Source organism: Rhineura floridana, chromosome 10 (assembly GCF_030035675.1).
Source record: "Rhineura floridana isolate rRhiFlo1 chromosome 10, rRhiFlo1.hap2, whole genome shotgun sequence".
Taxonomy (NCBI): domain Eukaryota; kingdom Metazoa; phylum Chordata; class Lepidosauria; order Squamata; family Rhineuridae; genus Rhineura; species Rhineura floridana.
Window position 1 is genome coordinate 24,591,192 of NC_084489.1, and position 16,504 is coordinate 24,607,695.

The 16,504-nt window shown below is 44.0% G+C and overlaps 1 protein-coding gene across 2 annotated transcripts in view; it reads left to right on the forward strand.

Annotated features, from left to right (window-relative positions):
* ENTPD3 (ectonucleoside triphosphate diphosphohydrolase 3) overlaps window positions 1–13,501 on the forward strand; it is a 32,130-nt gene extending 18,629 nt beyond the window's left edge. For both annotated transcript variants that reach the window (XM_061586037.1, XM_061586038.1), the window contains 6 exons: window positions 1,804–1,963; window positions 4,035–4,265; window positions 5,655–5,927; window positions 6,500–6,610; window positions 9,223–9,360; window positions 13,256–13,501. In XM_061586037.1, coding sequence (XP_061442021.1) covers window positions 1,804–1,963; window positions 4,035–4,265; window positions 5,655–5,927; window positions 6,500–6,610; window positions 9,223–9,360; window positions 13,256–13,489 — 1,147 coding nt within the window. In that variant the 3' untranslated portion in view covers window positions 13,490–13,501. The remainder of the gene's footprint in view (window positions 1–1,803; window positions 1,964–4,034; window positions 4,266–5,654; window positions 5,928–6,499; window positions 6,611–9,222; window positions 9,361–13,255) is intronic.
* The last annotated feature ends 3,003 nt before the right edge of the window (window positions 13,502–16,504 follow it).

Sequence of the window (16,504 nt, forward strand, 5' to 3'; positions counted from 1 at the left end):
ACTGTTGAAAGTGCAATAAAAGTGTTATGAATGTGGCCAGAGAGAGGGCTCACCCTATGTTGCACACGGGACAACCATCTGCCTTTGCTGTTAGGTGCCTGTGGTTGTATAAAAGCATTTGGGCATGGACAGAGTATTTTTTAGTGCAGATGTAGTATAAATAAGGATTGACATGCCCCTCATGTTATGTCATGTGGCAGTGGTGGCTTGCAACACACCAGAATGGGTGAAAGGAAATGTTTGCTGGGGTTATTTAAAACTTAAAATAAAAAATAGGCCAGATTTGATATTCTGGAATTGTGTTCTTCTACTACTGTGTGAGTGATCATTGGGTGCACATACATTTTATTTAATATGTGGTATGACTCTCAATATATTAAAACACATGCACTGTGATATATTTGTATAAATATGATTCACAGCATTTTTTCATGATATTTTTTTTGTGGCAACCATTCCAACATCTCTTAAGCGTTTGGGCACAGTATGCCCTATGTTAATGTTAGTGATTAAGACCCACAAAATGGTAGTATCTACAACCTTGAGATCAAGGGTCGGGAACCTCAGGCCTCTGTGACTTTCTGTCGCACTTCTCCCTAGGCCACTCCCCCCCCCCGGTCACACTAGCCCTGCTGCACGCTCTCCTTGAGTACTTTGGCCTGACTGAAATATGTTCTTGAATGGTGATAATGCCTCTTGCATCCTTGGATGAAGGGGTGGAGGTACAAAGTGCCGACTTTCATGTGGCTGGAATGTAGCCTATTGTACCCATCCATTGCTCCACCTATTTTTGCCCAGAGCCCCTACTACCACTTGGCTTGTGGCTCCAGAAGGTTGCCTGTGAAGGAATGTGATCCTTGGACTGAAAAAGGTTCCCTATCCCTATTTTAGATGATGGTACATGAGGAAAGAAACACCTGATTGCTTTAAGTAATGTTTTGTTGTATCTTTTGGAACTGATTGAGGATGCATTCCTGTACACATTTCCCTGGGAGTAAGCCCCATTGAAAACAGTGATACTTACTTTCAATAAAAGAGGCATAGGATTGTGTTGATAATCTCTCTGGCTGTGTATCTTGGGGCTCATTCACAAATGCATGCTCTTTTCTCACTGGCCGTGTTGCACATCACAGTAAGGCAAAAGCCATGGCTTACTGTGGATGAGCGATCATACCCACTTTGTTCCTCCCTGCTCTTCCCCGCTTGTGCATGGAAGACACAATCCACAATCTTGGCTTAGCATTTTGTCCATACCAGGGCTTGTGGTTTATTTGGCTTCCAAGCAGCCACAATCTGCAGACAAGGTTTGTTCTTCGCTTACTGACTGGGGTTGTTTTGGGGATGCAAAACAATCCATGATCTGTGGTTTGGCTTTAATGCTAAGCCAGAGAATGTAGTTTGCTTTCTCCCTGTATGAGCAGGGAGGAGACAAATGGCCCAGACAGACACATTCATAGTAAACCACGAACTGTATTTTACCATGATGTGCAAACTGAGGCATTGACTATAATGTGTGAATGAAGCGGCACAAATTAATCACCACATGTAGACCTTTGATATCACCTGGTATCATTTCAAAATATTTTTCACTGAATCATCAAATGTTGAGTAATCTAGTGATGTACACACATGTATCATTTCTTCCTTGATTGTTTCTGATTAAAGGCTGTCCCTTTTCTCTATTCACTAGCTTTGGCAAATGATGAAGGGTAACTTTTCCTGTAGTCACTAGCTTTGGCAAATGATGAAGGGTAAACTTCTCCTTTCAGCCACTCAGCATTTTGTATTCTGTGAATTGCTTAGGTTGCAAAATGAATCAGCAGCCAATGAAGTCCTTGAGAGCATTCAAAACTACTTCACAGCCCAGCCCTTTGAATTTAGGGGTGCTCAAATCATAACTGGGCAAGAGGAAGGGGTGTATGGATGGATTACAGCCAACTATTTAATGGGCAATTTCTTGGAGGTGTGTGGAAAAATCTGCATGTTTTATTACATACTATTGTTAAGTTGCTAGTGTTTGAATGGAATTATGCTGAGATTAGCATCTCACCCTGTTTTATGTAAGGGAAGATTACAGTATGATTTTGTTAGCTCTGTAATACAGTGTGTATTTTTTTAAAAAACCTAAAACTGTGGTTTTAATATTAAGAATATGTTGATAGCAAAAGTTCCTAGGATGCAACAGTTTTCAGTTTTACTTAGCAAACTTGTATCTTGTATTGAAAACATAAAATATCCTATAAAGTAATGGCTTTCAGTTGTGTTAACATGTTCTCAAAAATGCTCTTTTAGAGTCCTATTCATTTTGTCAAGGATGAAGGAAACCCCTTTCAATTTTACTAACATTTTTAATTATAGGCAATTCTCACTCCAATATAACTCGGGTATATTAATATAGCAACAGCCCTAATACACCCTGAACACACTTGCAGATTCACTTTAGTGGTTTCTGTTTCACACCTGGTGTCCTAATAAGCAGTGCCCATGCAGAGTTTTGCCAGTTCTTCTAGTGGAGCAATCTTTTTATTGCTTGGTGTTAAAACACTAAACTGGGGCTGAGGAAACTCTGGTGTAGTGGGGCTACATATTTCCATGTTCGGCAGCCCCTTTCCTTTCACAACTGATTGACACGTATTTTTTCATCACTGCAACTCCATGCAGAGAATGATGATACCCGCTGATAGGGCTGGCAGTAACATCTCGTATTGTTGGGCAGCTTGCCAAGATCCCAGTGCCCCGGCAGAGGCCACTGTTGATATCTGCTCTGGGCTCCCCCCTTTATTTATTTATTTCTGGCCTGGCACTCTGAGCAATGCCAGACAGCTGGATCTAGCCAAATTATTATTTCCCAGAAACAGATGCATCTGATGTAGCGTTCCTCTGGGCATTGTGGGAAATCAAGAGCGGCTAGACCCAGCCACCCAGCGCTGCTTGGAGTGGTAGTGGCATTGCCATCAGGTAGCTCACCAGGGTCTACTGACTGAGGAGGAACACACGCACACCAGAGGACACTTTGCCTAGTGCCCCCCCAAATCTGGAGTTGGTCCTGCCTGTTGATTTCTGCATAGTGCTGTCGAACGTGCCTAGGCTGAAAATCATTGCCTATACATTTGTATCATGCTATAGGCCTGGTTTGCACATCATGCTAAGCCAAACCATGCCTCGGCATGAATGTGGAGGCCGTTGGAGAGGTGCTCACAGGCAGCTTTGCTCTTTCCTGGTCCTTTCTGCTGCCATGCCAATCAAAGTGTAATCCTGGGTTTATGGCTAAGCTCTCTCCAGACTAACTACAAGCTGTTTTGTTCCTGGTTATAGCTTGCAATTAGTGAGGAGAGAGTTTAAACCATGAGCCCAGGGTCAGATAACTCATTAAGCCAAACCTTGGCTTGCTTTGGCACAGCAGCAACAAGGACCAAGGAGGAGAAAAGCAGCTGGAAGCTACTCTGTGAGAGCCTGCATGCTCACGCGTTCAAACCTTGGCATCACCAGGCAGGGCTGGAGAGCCAGTCCCATTCATTGCTGATGACCCTGAGCTAGATGGTCTGACTTCATATAAGGCAGTTTCCTATGCATGGGCAAAAGGCTAACTCACGTCATCTTATTAAGCTGAGGTATGATTGTTTGAATACGGCCAGTGACAGCTTAGACTATCCTGTCACCTACATCAGACCCCCCACATTCTGCCACTGTGCTATTTGGACCAATTTTACACCTGTGCAGAGCTAGGAATGGGTTGCCACCAGCTTGACAAAGGCATCATGTGGCTTTGGTGGGAATTCTCCCACTCCAATCAAATGCATACACGGTGACCTATATCCCACATTCCTGCTGTGACCGTGTCCTTGTACTTCTGTTGCATTGTTTGAAAAAAATGTTTTCATTTATGCAACTCTCACAGACAATCTGGAGAGAGTTTTTCCACATTGATCTGAGCATGATTTCATGGTGCCCCGTAAGCTAAGAAGAGAACGTTTTGTGGGAATAGCAGAGCCCCATAGCAGCCGATATTTCAGATCCACCCTCTTTATTTCTAGAAAAACATTTGGAGTGCCTGGGTCCATCCTCGTGGAGCAGAGACGACAGGCGCCCTCGATTTAGGAGGGGCCTCCACTCAAATCTCATTCATCCCTGAAGAAACCAGCGACACAACAAACAGCACACTACAGGTGCAGCTGTACGGTTATGAATACAGTGTGTACACCCACAGTTTCCAATGTTATGGCAGAGATGAAGCGGAGAAAAAACTGTTGGCATCAATACTACAGGTACAGTCAAGGAAATATTCTTCTGTGGGGCGTTCTAAGTGAACGAAGAGAAGGATATATAGTTCTGTGGTGGAGCACATGCGTGCTTGCAGAAGGTCCCAAGTAGTGCTATGGCAAGTACTCTCTCCCCCATTTCTCCTCGGTCATCTGCCCCTCATGAAAGTTGAGGGGGATTTGGGGTGACTTTCTCGGGAGGGGGACAGATTAATTTGGGGGCCAGGAGCCTCACTATGATAAGAGGAGGTGGCAGATGAGTGATCACTTTCTTTTGTTTAACAAAAAGTGAGAGCAGAGGCTCAGTCAGCAGCCCTCTTTCTAACAGAATGGTCCAATGGGATTGGCACTATGCCATGGGCCACATTTGCCCCATTTATTCCACTTTAAACAGTCATGGCTTTCCCCAAAGAATCCTGAGAGTGGTTAAAAAGGTAAAGGTGTCCCCGCACTTGTAGTGCGAGTCGTTTCCGACTCTTAGGGTGACGTCTTGCGACGTTTACTAGGCAGACCGTATATATGGGGTGGGATTGCCAGTTCCGTCCCCGGCCTTTCTTTACCCCCCAGCATATGCCGGGTACTCATTTTACCGACCACGGATGGATGGAAGGCTGAGTGGACCTCGACCCCTTTTACCAGAGATTTGACTTCCTCCTTCCGTTGGAATCGAACTCCAGCCGTGAGCAGAGCTTCGGCTGCATTACCGCCTCTTACCACTCTGCGCCAGAGAGTTGTTAGGAGACCCATATCCCCCTACAATTGCCAGAGTGGTTTAACAGTCAACCCCGCTTCCCAAAGAACTCTGGCAGTTGTAGCTCTATGAGGGGAGCATCTGAAGATGGCCCCTTTGTGGAGTAGAGGCATATAGACTCATTCCACATCTGGCTCTGGATGCAAAATTATTTTTTTGGAAGATGCACAGTCTTGATTGTAGCCCACTTATTTTGTACAAATCCATCTGTGGAGTTTCCAAAATGTGATGCACAGACACTTGAACACAGTTGAGATCGTGTCCTATTTACATCTGGTGTTTGATTGCCATCATGTTTGAACAAGAAATGGTACTGCATGTTAATTGAAGTTACTGGCCACAGAGGAAGAAACAAGAAAATGGAGAAAGACAAAATCTAACGTAACAAAAACCCAGTGGTTGCTTTTATTAAGGCAAAGCAACTTTGGAAAAGTGTAATTCAGAGCAGAGAAGCATTGGGGGAGGAGAGGGAGCATGTGCTTAACCCATCTCTTGACCACCATTTTTTTACTGCAGCTCTTTCCCCGGCTGCCTCTCTTTGTGGATGCATACAGGTCAACATCACTGAAAAAGACGGTAACAATAATACCAGTCTAAATAATTCCTCCTGTTTAAAGACTTCTTTGTTTGTTTTTAACTGTCAGAATTCAGGAGATAAATCCAGGATTGATAATCCATGCTATCCTCGGCATTATGAAATTGCTTTAACAATGAAACACTTGTATGGCAGCCTCTGCACAGCATATCTACGACCAGAGAACTACAACCCAAACCAGCTTGTAAACTTCAGAGGAACTGGGGATCCAGCTCTCTGCAGGGAGGCAGTATCTGTGTTATTTGATTTCACAGCTTGCAGAGACAGGGAAGGCTGTTCATTTAATGGAATCTATCAGCCAAAGGTTAAAGGGAACTTTGTGGTATGTTTTCTTCATCTGATGCTTATTGTGCTATGTGTGAGTGTGTGTGTGGTCAGCGTTTCTTCTAATTAGAACCATAACTGTGTGTGTTAGAAACTATTCAAGAAATTACAGGATATTGCTTATCTAAAAAACCCCAAACAATCCAGTTATCCATGATTAAGAGATAAGTTGGGAAAGCTGATATACAATTAGTTGCTTGTCTTTTCATCAGGGCACAAATGTCTTGGGTGTAAATCCATCAAAGAATGGCTGGAGAAAATCTGGGAGATACCATTGTTATTTAAGTTAATATATCAAGTAATTGCTGGGAGGAATATTCAAGAAAATAAGTGTATTGAAAGATGTGTCCTATTCATAATTTTTTGGAATAATAAAATTGCGGTTAATATTCCAACTGATGTTTCCTACATGCCTATCTAACAGTAATTTGGTAAACTGTTAAAAATCAAGGGTATTATTAATATGTTTTTATTCCTTTCTTTTCTGTTACGCTTTTGTTATTCTAAAAACATAAATAAGACAATTAGAATCACAGTTGAGATATAACTTTCATCTGCTTTTATCTGTAGGCCTTTTCTGGATTTTATTACACAGTCAATGCTTTGAATTTAACTGGACAATTTTCACTGGCTGATTTTAATACAAGCATGTGGGCTTTCTGCTCACAGAATTGGAACCAGGTCTGTATCAACCTTCTGAACTTGTAGAAGGGAGCTATTGACAAAAGTTGCCTATACCTGTCTGTGTGCAACAAACTATTTCAGCGCATTGGAATACATAAGAAAAAAATGACACCACAAAATTGATTCAGGCTGTATTCCTATATAGTAGGGCCCCACTCATACGGCAGGTTCTGTTCCAGGCCCCCACCAAAAAGCAAAAATTGCCGGAAAGTGGGACTCTACTCAGCTGTAGCGCACAAGCTCCCCGCCCTACAGCTGATCGCACGCTACAGCTGATAAGCTGTAGCATGTGGAGCTCGCCTGCTCCAGCTGATCCCTGTCAGCTGTAGCGCATGATCAGCTGTAGCGCGGGGAGCTTGCATGCTACAGCTGATCCCTGTCAGCTGTAGCGCATGATCAGCTGTAGCGCGGGGAGCTTGCATGCTACAGCTGATCCCTGTCAGCTGTAGCGCATGATCAGCTGTAGCACATGATCAGCTGTAGCGCATGATCAGCTCACCTGCTCCAGCTGATCCCTGTCAGCTGTAGCGCGCGATCAGCTGGAGCACAGGGAGCTCCACTACATGCTACAGCTGATCGTCCCGCTGGTGCCGCCATATTAGTGGAACACCGACAAGCGGGGCCCTACTGTACACACTTTCCTGGGAGCAAGCTCCACTATTTATAATGGGACTTACTTCTGACTAAATATGTATAGAATTGCACTGTTGCTTTTCATAAAATTTAACTTCAGTCTCTACAACTTCATAACAGAACCGTTGTGATGCTGCCATATTCCATGACCATAATGCTGGATGCTTTCTAGACAATGTTAAGCAAGTGCTTAAAATCAACCAGGCATAAGCACTTAACTATTATTAGATCATGCCTTTTTATTGTTAGAAAGGCAGAACATAAATATTCAGTTCTGTACTAAAGATTGCTAAAAACAGTATAAGCCAGCAGATTTGTCTTAACAAGCATCTGCTATAACAGTGGTTCCCAACCTTTATGAGTATGGGACCCCCTTTATAAACTCAAAAAAATTTGTGACCCCCCCCCCACACCTAATTTTAACCTCTGTTAACTGAAAAAGTGGAGCATGGCAAAATCACACCTCCAAATATCCCTTTCCATAAAAAGCTCCTTGCAGACAGGGAGGTGTTGCCTCCTTTCCTTAATGCAAAAGTCCATCAAATTGGTGTCCCCCTCCCCCGCCACACACACACAGTCTGAAGATGTACAGTCCTGTCTCCCAACATCAGTGGGTGTTGGACTAAGATCCAGGTTCAAATCCCCACCCAGCCATCAAGCCCATATCTCAGCCTGACCTATCTCACAGGGTTGGTGTAAGAATAAAATGGAAAGGGGGGGGGAACTGTGTGCACCACCCTGAGCAACTTGGAGGAAAGGTGGGATATAAATGCAATAATAATTAAATAAATACATTTCAGCTACAGTATGTGGACCCCAGCCTCAGCCAACCTGCTGAGCTTTTTAACAATAAGAATAAAGCAGCAATGGGGTAGTGGTTGGAATGCTAGATTGTGAAGGATGGATAGATTGAGGAGGGGGGTTAGTGCTCTTAGGCCTTGGGATGATTATCAGAGCTGATGACTTGGTTAGTGTGCACTTGGGGAATGAGAGCGGAGCAGAAGACAGATCAGTGCACATGCACACGAAACACACTTGCTCCTCCTGCAAGCATCTGCATGCATTTGGGCATGTGGGAGGGGGGAAGCCCTTAACAGCTGCAGTGTCTTGGAGAGAAAGATTGGGGGGCCAAAGGTGGAAGAAAGGGGAGATCCTGGCACACACACTTACCCTCAGAGATGGGGGCTGAGCAAGTCCTGCGCTTCCTCACTGCTCCTTGGCTCCATCTGGGCTGAAGGTGAGATCTGGGCAGCCTCGCAAATAAGAATAATTTTTAAAAGGAGGTGGCAGTGAAGCAGGAGCCAAGAAAGGCAGGCAGGCTGGCTGCCAAGAGGGAAGGGGGAAAGCAGCCTTTCCTTGCAGCCTTGCTTCTTTTTGCTTCATAAAAAGCCCTCTCCTCTCATTCTGAGCAAGGGCATCATCAGCAGTGGCAGTGCAAGGCGATGGGAGTCAGTGATAGTAATCCCCTCTAATTCCTGGTAGCTCCGCCCTCAGCCTCCTTCGGCATCTGCCATGTGTTTTATAGACTGCCCTCAGCGATGCTCTGGCACTTCAGCAAAAGTCCTTCCCTGTCATTTGGAGCAAGGGGGAGGCATTGTCTGCAGCGGCAGTGGGGAGCAGACAGTGTCCAGGGACTGGGTTTTTTTTAAAAAAAACATTTCTTTACTGTTCGTGGCCCCCCTGGGGCCCACGGCTCCAAAGTTGGGAACCACTGCTCTAGAAATCACACCTGAAAATTGATTGGCAACACTGTTTCCAGGCAGATCTCTGTATTCATACTCTTTCCCTATTGTATTTCTTCTTGATAGTAGTTTTCAGAGCTAATTACACCAAGAGTCTTGCCTTGGATTTCAGGGCAGTATTTCTCAAGCTGCCCCAATCATTATGATCATAATGGAAAGTCGGGGTATGCATTTTCCTAAACAAATGGAATATTAAGGTTGATTTAGTGTTGAATAGCCATTTTTGTTTTTCAGCTTCCATTTATGATACCCAAATTTGATGAAACATATGCAAGATCTTACTGCTTTTCAGCCAACTACATCTATTACCTCCTTATACATGGGTATAAGTTCAGTGCAGAGACTTGGCCACAGATACACTTTCAGAAGGAGGTAAGTTTAACTCACTTCTCCACTCTCTCCCAAGAAATTTGATGGAAATCTTGAAAAATTAAGATAAAGTTAGGAACTCTTTAGAGCTGTTTTCACACAGTTTTCAATAACTTCCTTAGAGTTGGCAAAATTAGAAATAAATTGGTAACACAGTTGATTTTACCATGAATAGATTATTCCAGCCACAAGGAAGCTGCCTAATACTGAATCAGGCCATTGGTCCATCTAGCTCAGTATCGTCTACATTGACTGGCAGCAGCTCCCCAGGATTTCAGACGGGTCTCTTCCGGCCCTACCTGGAGATGCTGGGGATTAAACCTGGGACCTTCTGCATGCAAAGCAAATGCTCGACCACAGTGCAATGCCCCTCCCCAGGACCTTTTCAGGTGGCAGTTTAAGGCTTTTTGAACAGGTGTCATTCATTCAGCATCCCGACATCGTGCCCCGTGTTAATTAATGTCGGACACTAAAATGTCTTGGGTTGGCCCTGACCATGAATTGATGTGAAGCAGTCACTCCAGGCAGCAGATCCAGGATACCACTTTTCTGCCTCTATCGCTGAAAAAGAAAAGTGGGGGCATGTCATTTTGACTTTTCCCTTCAAGTGTGAAAATTCCTTAGGAGCCCATTCAGATGTTTTGTTGTATTCATTTATTTATGAATATATTTGTATACCAGTATTTTGTTAAAAACATCAAAACAGTTTACAGAAAGTTAAGCAACCATCGTCGCCATACAATAAAAATATTAAAAATACAATAAAAACAAAGGCCACCTGTTTTGAAAAAAGCACTTCCTTAACTGCCTGCATAAGTCTGGCAAAACAGAAAGACTTTCAGCAGGTGTTTAAAAGTTAAAACAGAAGGCACCTGCTGAATCTCTGCTGGCAGAGCATTCCAGAGAACCGGGCCGATGATACTGAAGGCTCGGTTTCTTGTCAGCCTCACCATCTCAGGGGACAACCAAAGCCACTCCTGCAGATGATCTCAGTGACTTAGCTGGGATATAAGGGTTCAGGCGGTCCCTAAGATTCCATGGACCTAAGTTGTTCAGGGCTTTGTGAATTAATACCAGGACCTTGAATCTGTCTCGGTAGTGGACGGGCAGCCAGTGCAGATGTTTTAAGAGTGATGTCACATGTTCTCGGCAATGTACTCCCACCAGCTGGAGCTTCCAAACCAGGGCCAAGGGCAGCCCCACGTAGAGCACATTGCTGTTATCCTCCATCAGGATTACCAACGCATGGACTATAGAGGTCAGGCTATCACTGTCCAGGAACGGCCATAGCTGACAAACCAGACAAAGCTGGTAAAAGCCTAGTCCCTAGGCTATGGACCTGGTCCTTCAGAGGGAGTACAACCCCATCTAAAACAGGTAACTTGCCTGTCTCCTGGAGATGGGAACCACCTACCCAAACAACCTCCATCTTCCCAGGATTCATGCACAATTTATTGGTCCTCATCCAGTCCACTACAGCATTCAGACACCGAGCCAGAGCATTCACAGCCTTTCCTGATTCAAATGTTATGGAGAAATAGAGCTGTGTGTCATCAGCATACTGCTGACACTTTGCTCCGACACTCCTAATGACTGCTCCCAACAGCTTCATTTGTTATGTGCCTTGAAGTCGATTACGACTTATGGCGACCCTATGAATCAGCGACCTCCAATAGCTTCACATAGATGTTAAATAGCACTGGGGAGAAAATAGTACCCTGTGGAACCAAATAGCACAAGTGCCAGGGGCCGAGGAACACTCATCCAGTGTTAGACTCTGGACATGACCCTGAAGGTAAGAGCTGAATCACTCTAAATGAGTGCCTCCAATATGCATCCCACTGAGTTGGTCTAGGATACCATGGTCAATGGTATCAAATGCTGCTGAGAGATCAAGCAGAAGTAACAGGGTTGCACTCCCCATCTCTCTTATGATAAAGGTCATCTAGCAAGGTGACCAAGGCTAATTCTGTTCCGAAACCAGGTCTGAATCCAGATTGTGATGGATCTAGATAGTCTCATCCATGAATACCTGCAGTTGCTCTACAGCCACCTTCTCCACCACTTTTGCCAAGAAAGGGGTGCTGGCAACTGGTCTATAGTTGTTACCCTCCATTGGGTCCAGTGTGGGCTTTTTAAGAACTGGACACACCACCATCTCTTTAAGTGGGCATCACACCATCATGCAAAGATGTGTTTACTACACCTGTGACTCATTTAGTCACAGTACTCCGGCTAGCTTTAACAAGTCAGGATGCACAAGGATCTAATGAGCAGGTGGTCGGGTACATCACAGCAAGCATCTTGTCCACATCATCAGGCTGCATGAACTGGAATTTATCCCACAACACTGGATTTGACGTTGCATTGGACACCTCCTTGCATTACCTTCAGGGCATGGCAGCCACTTCAGTGTAGTTCCTTTGTGCTCTACAAACATAATGCCAGAATCTGAAAGCCACCTGAAAAGTGCTCAAGATGTGACCTCTTTCCACACAAGTGTCGCCCTCCTCTCAGGAGAACTGGCAGGAGAATGAGTCGCATTGCAGACTCTTCCCATGTTGTCCTGGGGTTCTGGTTTTGTGTTGCTGCAGTGGCTTCCATACCATAATGGTAACATCCAAGCTTGCCTTAAGGACCTATTCAGAGCTAAATAAGGACTGCAAATCCATAAGCCAACTACCAACAACATCATAAAGGGTTTTTGTTTTGTTTTTACGCAAAGCAGTACTTAAAATGGACATTTCCATACATTCAGTTTTTGGAAAAATTAATGAACATTCATTACTGATTTGCTGTACACAGAGGACACTTTAGTAGAAAAAATTGTAGTTTTTTGGGGAGTGGGGGCCAGCAGGAATAAAATAAAATCCCAGGAAAGGAAATACTTATAGTCAAGAGGCAGTTTTTTTCAGAAGGAAAAAGGCCTTTCCTCATTGTCCGACAACAGTCTGGTCCACGTGGAGCAGGAAACCAAGTTCCCATTTTGAGAAGTAGCACTCAGGGCTTGCATGCTCCTGCTTCACGTCTCTTTCATATATGACAAAAGGAAACTGAAAGCTTTCACTTCAGAACTAACCATAGTTTCCCAATACATCAAATTTAGGAAACTGGAGTTGGTTAATTAAAAGAAACTAGGATGAACAAGCCCTGATTTTATATCCTCCTTTGCTTTAAAGCGGACGATATTTTTCCAAGTCTGACATAATGGGGCACTGTAGTTAGTCCAAAAGCAAAAGCTTTCCGTCTCCTCTTCTTGTATACATAATGGAGGAAGAGAGGGAAGTGGGGAGAACACATGAGGCAGAGGCTTGTGCAGATTCATTTGTCTAAAGAAGGGGTGGCTCACCTTCTTCAGGCCAAGAGCAATCTTCCAAGGGCTGCATGTCAAATTAGGAGAGGCCAAATAGGAAATAAAGGTGTGAGTAATTTAAAAAAAAACCAGATCCCATTTTGAGGGTCTTGGAAAGGTCACAAAACCTTTTAGCATTACAGTATTGCTGCAGGGAATGTACAGGAGCAGTCTGTATTTTTAAAAAATGCTTTTATTTGGGGGGGGCACAAAAAACCTCTTGGGGCTGTATATAAGGCCATTGGCTTTAGGTTAGCCACCCCTGTTGTAAAAGAAAACCATGATTTTCCAGTGAATCTGAACTAGGCCAATCTGTACTAAAACTTCTATCTTGATTTCTTTTTAAAGGCGGTAAATAACTATACCCCCACAAGCAAAGCTATCCCCACTCCCTCCAGAAAAAATACTGCCCCATCCATTGTGTGGAATCTGTGCTACTTGTGCAGAACTGATGAAAGAAATAAGAAAAGCAGATTTGCTATCTTTTGAATGGGCCTAAGGTTTCTTGCCTACAGACTGATTTGACATTTCTTTCCTGTGTTTTAGGTTGGTAACAGCAGCATAGCCTGGTCACTAGGCTATATGCTTAGCCTCACCAACATGATTCCAGCAGAGAGCGATAGGATCTGGTCCCCAATGAGTCCCTTTCTGTTTGCTGGTCTACTCTTCTTTTTCACAGCAGTGGCATTACTGTGTCTAATCTTTCTTGTGTATTCATGTGTTGTGTCGCACATGCGAAAGAATGCTTGTCATGTTGACCATGTCTTTGCTGCAGAATAAATAAAATCAATAATGGAGAGCTGAACTTGTTCTTTTTTGAGGGAAAAAAAGAGTTTTAAAACTTAAAAACAAGAGCAAAGAATATTGCTTCATGGCATGACTAGATGTACCTAAACATCCAGATCCAGCTCGATATTCTTCCAGAATGCTGTTGTACTTTTTGTTGTGGTGCTAAATTAGTTAAGCAGAGAGTAACAGCGGTCTGAAATGCAAGTGTGCCAGTGTGTGCGTGCGTTTACCTAAGAAAGCAGGCTTTTACCCTGCATTAGGATCATTGAGACTTAAGACTTAGTAAAATAAGAAAAGCTACTGTATTTATAGAAATACATAGTAGATAGAAAGGCATACCTAGTTCTAACTAACTAAGTTGGAGGCGCAACACCCAGGCTTGGGAGTTGCCCCCATGGCTAGAAGAGAGAGAGCAAAGACAAAGGTGTCTCCTCTCTCCCGGACAGTCGGAGAAGAGAGAAGAAAGGGCGGAAGGAGGAGGGGCAGATAAGCTTCCCTAAAGACGTGTCAGTCTAACAACGGAAGGAAGTCAGTCAGAGCATCACAGGTAAAGGTAATCAAGCCTATCCATCTGGAGTAACCTGACTCTATCTCCCTTCTGGAACGTAAACAAAAGAACAAAACAGGAGTTGCTCTTGCCCCACTTCCAACACTTTTGAACTGAGCTGTTTCTGTTAGCAATAAGAGGAGCTGGTGTAGGTCTTCATTCTCTAGGAAATAAACTCAGCAAAAAGCACTGAGCAGCAAAGGGTGGAGGTGCATTAGATAGTGACTTCTCTGGTATATCTCTGACCTTGCCCCAGATTTTAGAAATGCTCAGTTTTTGTCCTGCTCTTAATTACTTCAGAAGGCTTTTCCCTAGTGCTCACATTCCAAATCACTTAAGGCAGACACTTTTCAGAGTGCTCTAACCTGCTGTACATCTTTCAACATGTGTGTGAATTAAGAATTTTAATCCAATGGTAGCAGTTAAGATTGAGGAAGCAAGGCTTGGTATTTGTTCCAGATAAGTATAACAGTGTAATGTTATACATGAAGCATAAACAATGTGAGGAATCATCATGGTGACTGGAAGTTGGGCAGGGACTGCTCCGGCGACACCATCTACACATGGAGAGAGCCAATAAATTTGAGATGATATGGCCACGTTCCCAGTGCAAACCTCTGCATCTCAACATCCCAGTGGCACAGCCAGCAACAACCTGGGTACTGCCAGTCATCTGTTATCCTTTCACACAGGAGCTCAAGTCCCCTTCTGCTGCTTCCCATCCACATAGCTCAATGGGGAGGATATCTGTGGACAGCAAGTACAGCCTTCCTGGATCAAAGGGTTAAAGATCCCCCCAGGGAGGGAAAGAAAAGACATCTGATTAAGGCATTAATTAACATGAGATGGTATTTGGAGTATACCATCTGGCTTTATCTAGAGTAGATGTTCCAATTCCAGTGCATGATTACAGAGATGAAATGTAGGTCGAGAAAGTACAGCAAGCACCTGACCTCAAGAGAAACAAGCATGTGGCATTTCTGGATAACACACCTCTTGGACAGTCAGTATACTAATCCCATCTGACAAGATTAACCAGTAGCACTGAGAGTTGTGTTGTTGTGTTTTTTTAAAATGTCATTTGGCTTTGAAAGAGCCAGTCTCATAACCCAGGTGACTTTGGAGCCAATCATAACACATTTCATCATCAGATAAAAGGTTAAATTAAACATGCATGTTTTAATTGTTACAGCCACTCATGCACACTTACTCTTATTGAAGCAAACTTTTACATGCAGCTCGGCAACATGATCCTCCGTGGCACAGAGTGGTAAGTGGCGGTAACGCAGCCAAAGCTCTGCTCACGGCCGGAGTTCGATTCCAACGGAAGGAGGAAGTCGAATCTCCGGTAAAAGGGGCCGAGGTCCACTCAGCCTTCCATCCGTCTGTGGTCGGTAAAATGAGTACCCGGCATACGCTGGGGGGTAAAGAAAGGCTGGGGAAGGAACTGGCAATCCCACCCCATATATACGGTCTGCCTTGTAAAAGTTGCAAGACGTCACCCTAAGAGTCGGAAATGACTCGCACTATAAGTGCGGGGACACCTTTACCTTTTACGGCAACAAGGGAGCTACATATATAACCTTCATGCTCCCTGTTCAGAGGAGATGTACTGTGCCAAATGGCAGAAAGGGCTGATTCACACGGGAGATAAACTTCGGATTAAAGACGCAGGTTTTGCCATCACAATAGATTTGCAAAGTTCACACTACCTTCCGCTGCTTTCCATTCACATAGTTGGTGTTCCTATGGAAAGGTTTAGTATTGCTGTTTCCTTGTGGCCCCACCCCCAAATTTACATGTTTACCCCCTCCGGAGTATTGCTAATGGAGAAGGGGAGGGGGGGTTGTTTCATTGTTTCTTGACAATTGCAGCTGAAGCATAGAGAGGTGGGGGTGCAATTGACACCAAAAACTTTTTTCTGTCAGTTTCATTTCCTCCTGACATATTTACAGCAAACCCCGCCTTTTTAAGTACCTATTAAGTACCTACGAAATGAAATTTTTAGTGGAAGAGTGTATGTGTGTGCACACACGCGCCTTCTGTCACATCAGTAATTGGTCAATGCAATGATACTGGGGGCGTTTCCTCAACCATCATGCAAGGGGGCGCTAATACTGTGGAAACGGAGTGCATCGCTGGTTTCAAGGAGCGAGGGAAGGAACTTAACAGGGGAGAAGGGGGAAGGAACACACAGAGCTATGTTATTAGTCTGTTTTCCATCCCTCACCTTCAAGACATGGTGTTTCGTTACAGTGTGGGGTGGTCCTGGGGCTATTTGAGTTTTTTACACTCATCGCCAAAAAATCTCCACAGGAACAGACATGAAAAACTGTGGTTTCTATAAGTCACAGCTGGTCCTGGGTAAACAAACCAAAGCAAGACTTATTGTTAATACAGATTTCCAGCTCCACTTTCATTTATATGCACTTTCATTTATTTGAGTTTATTCCCTCACT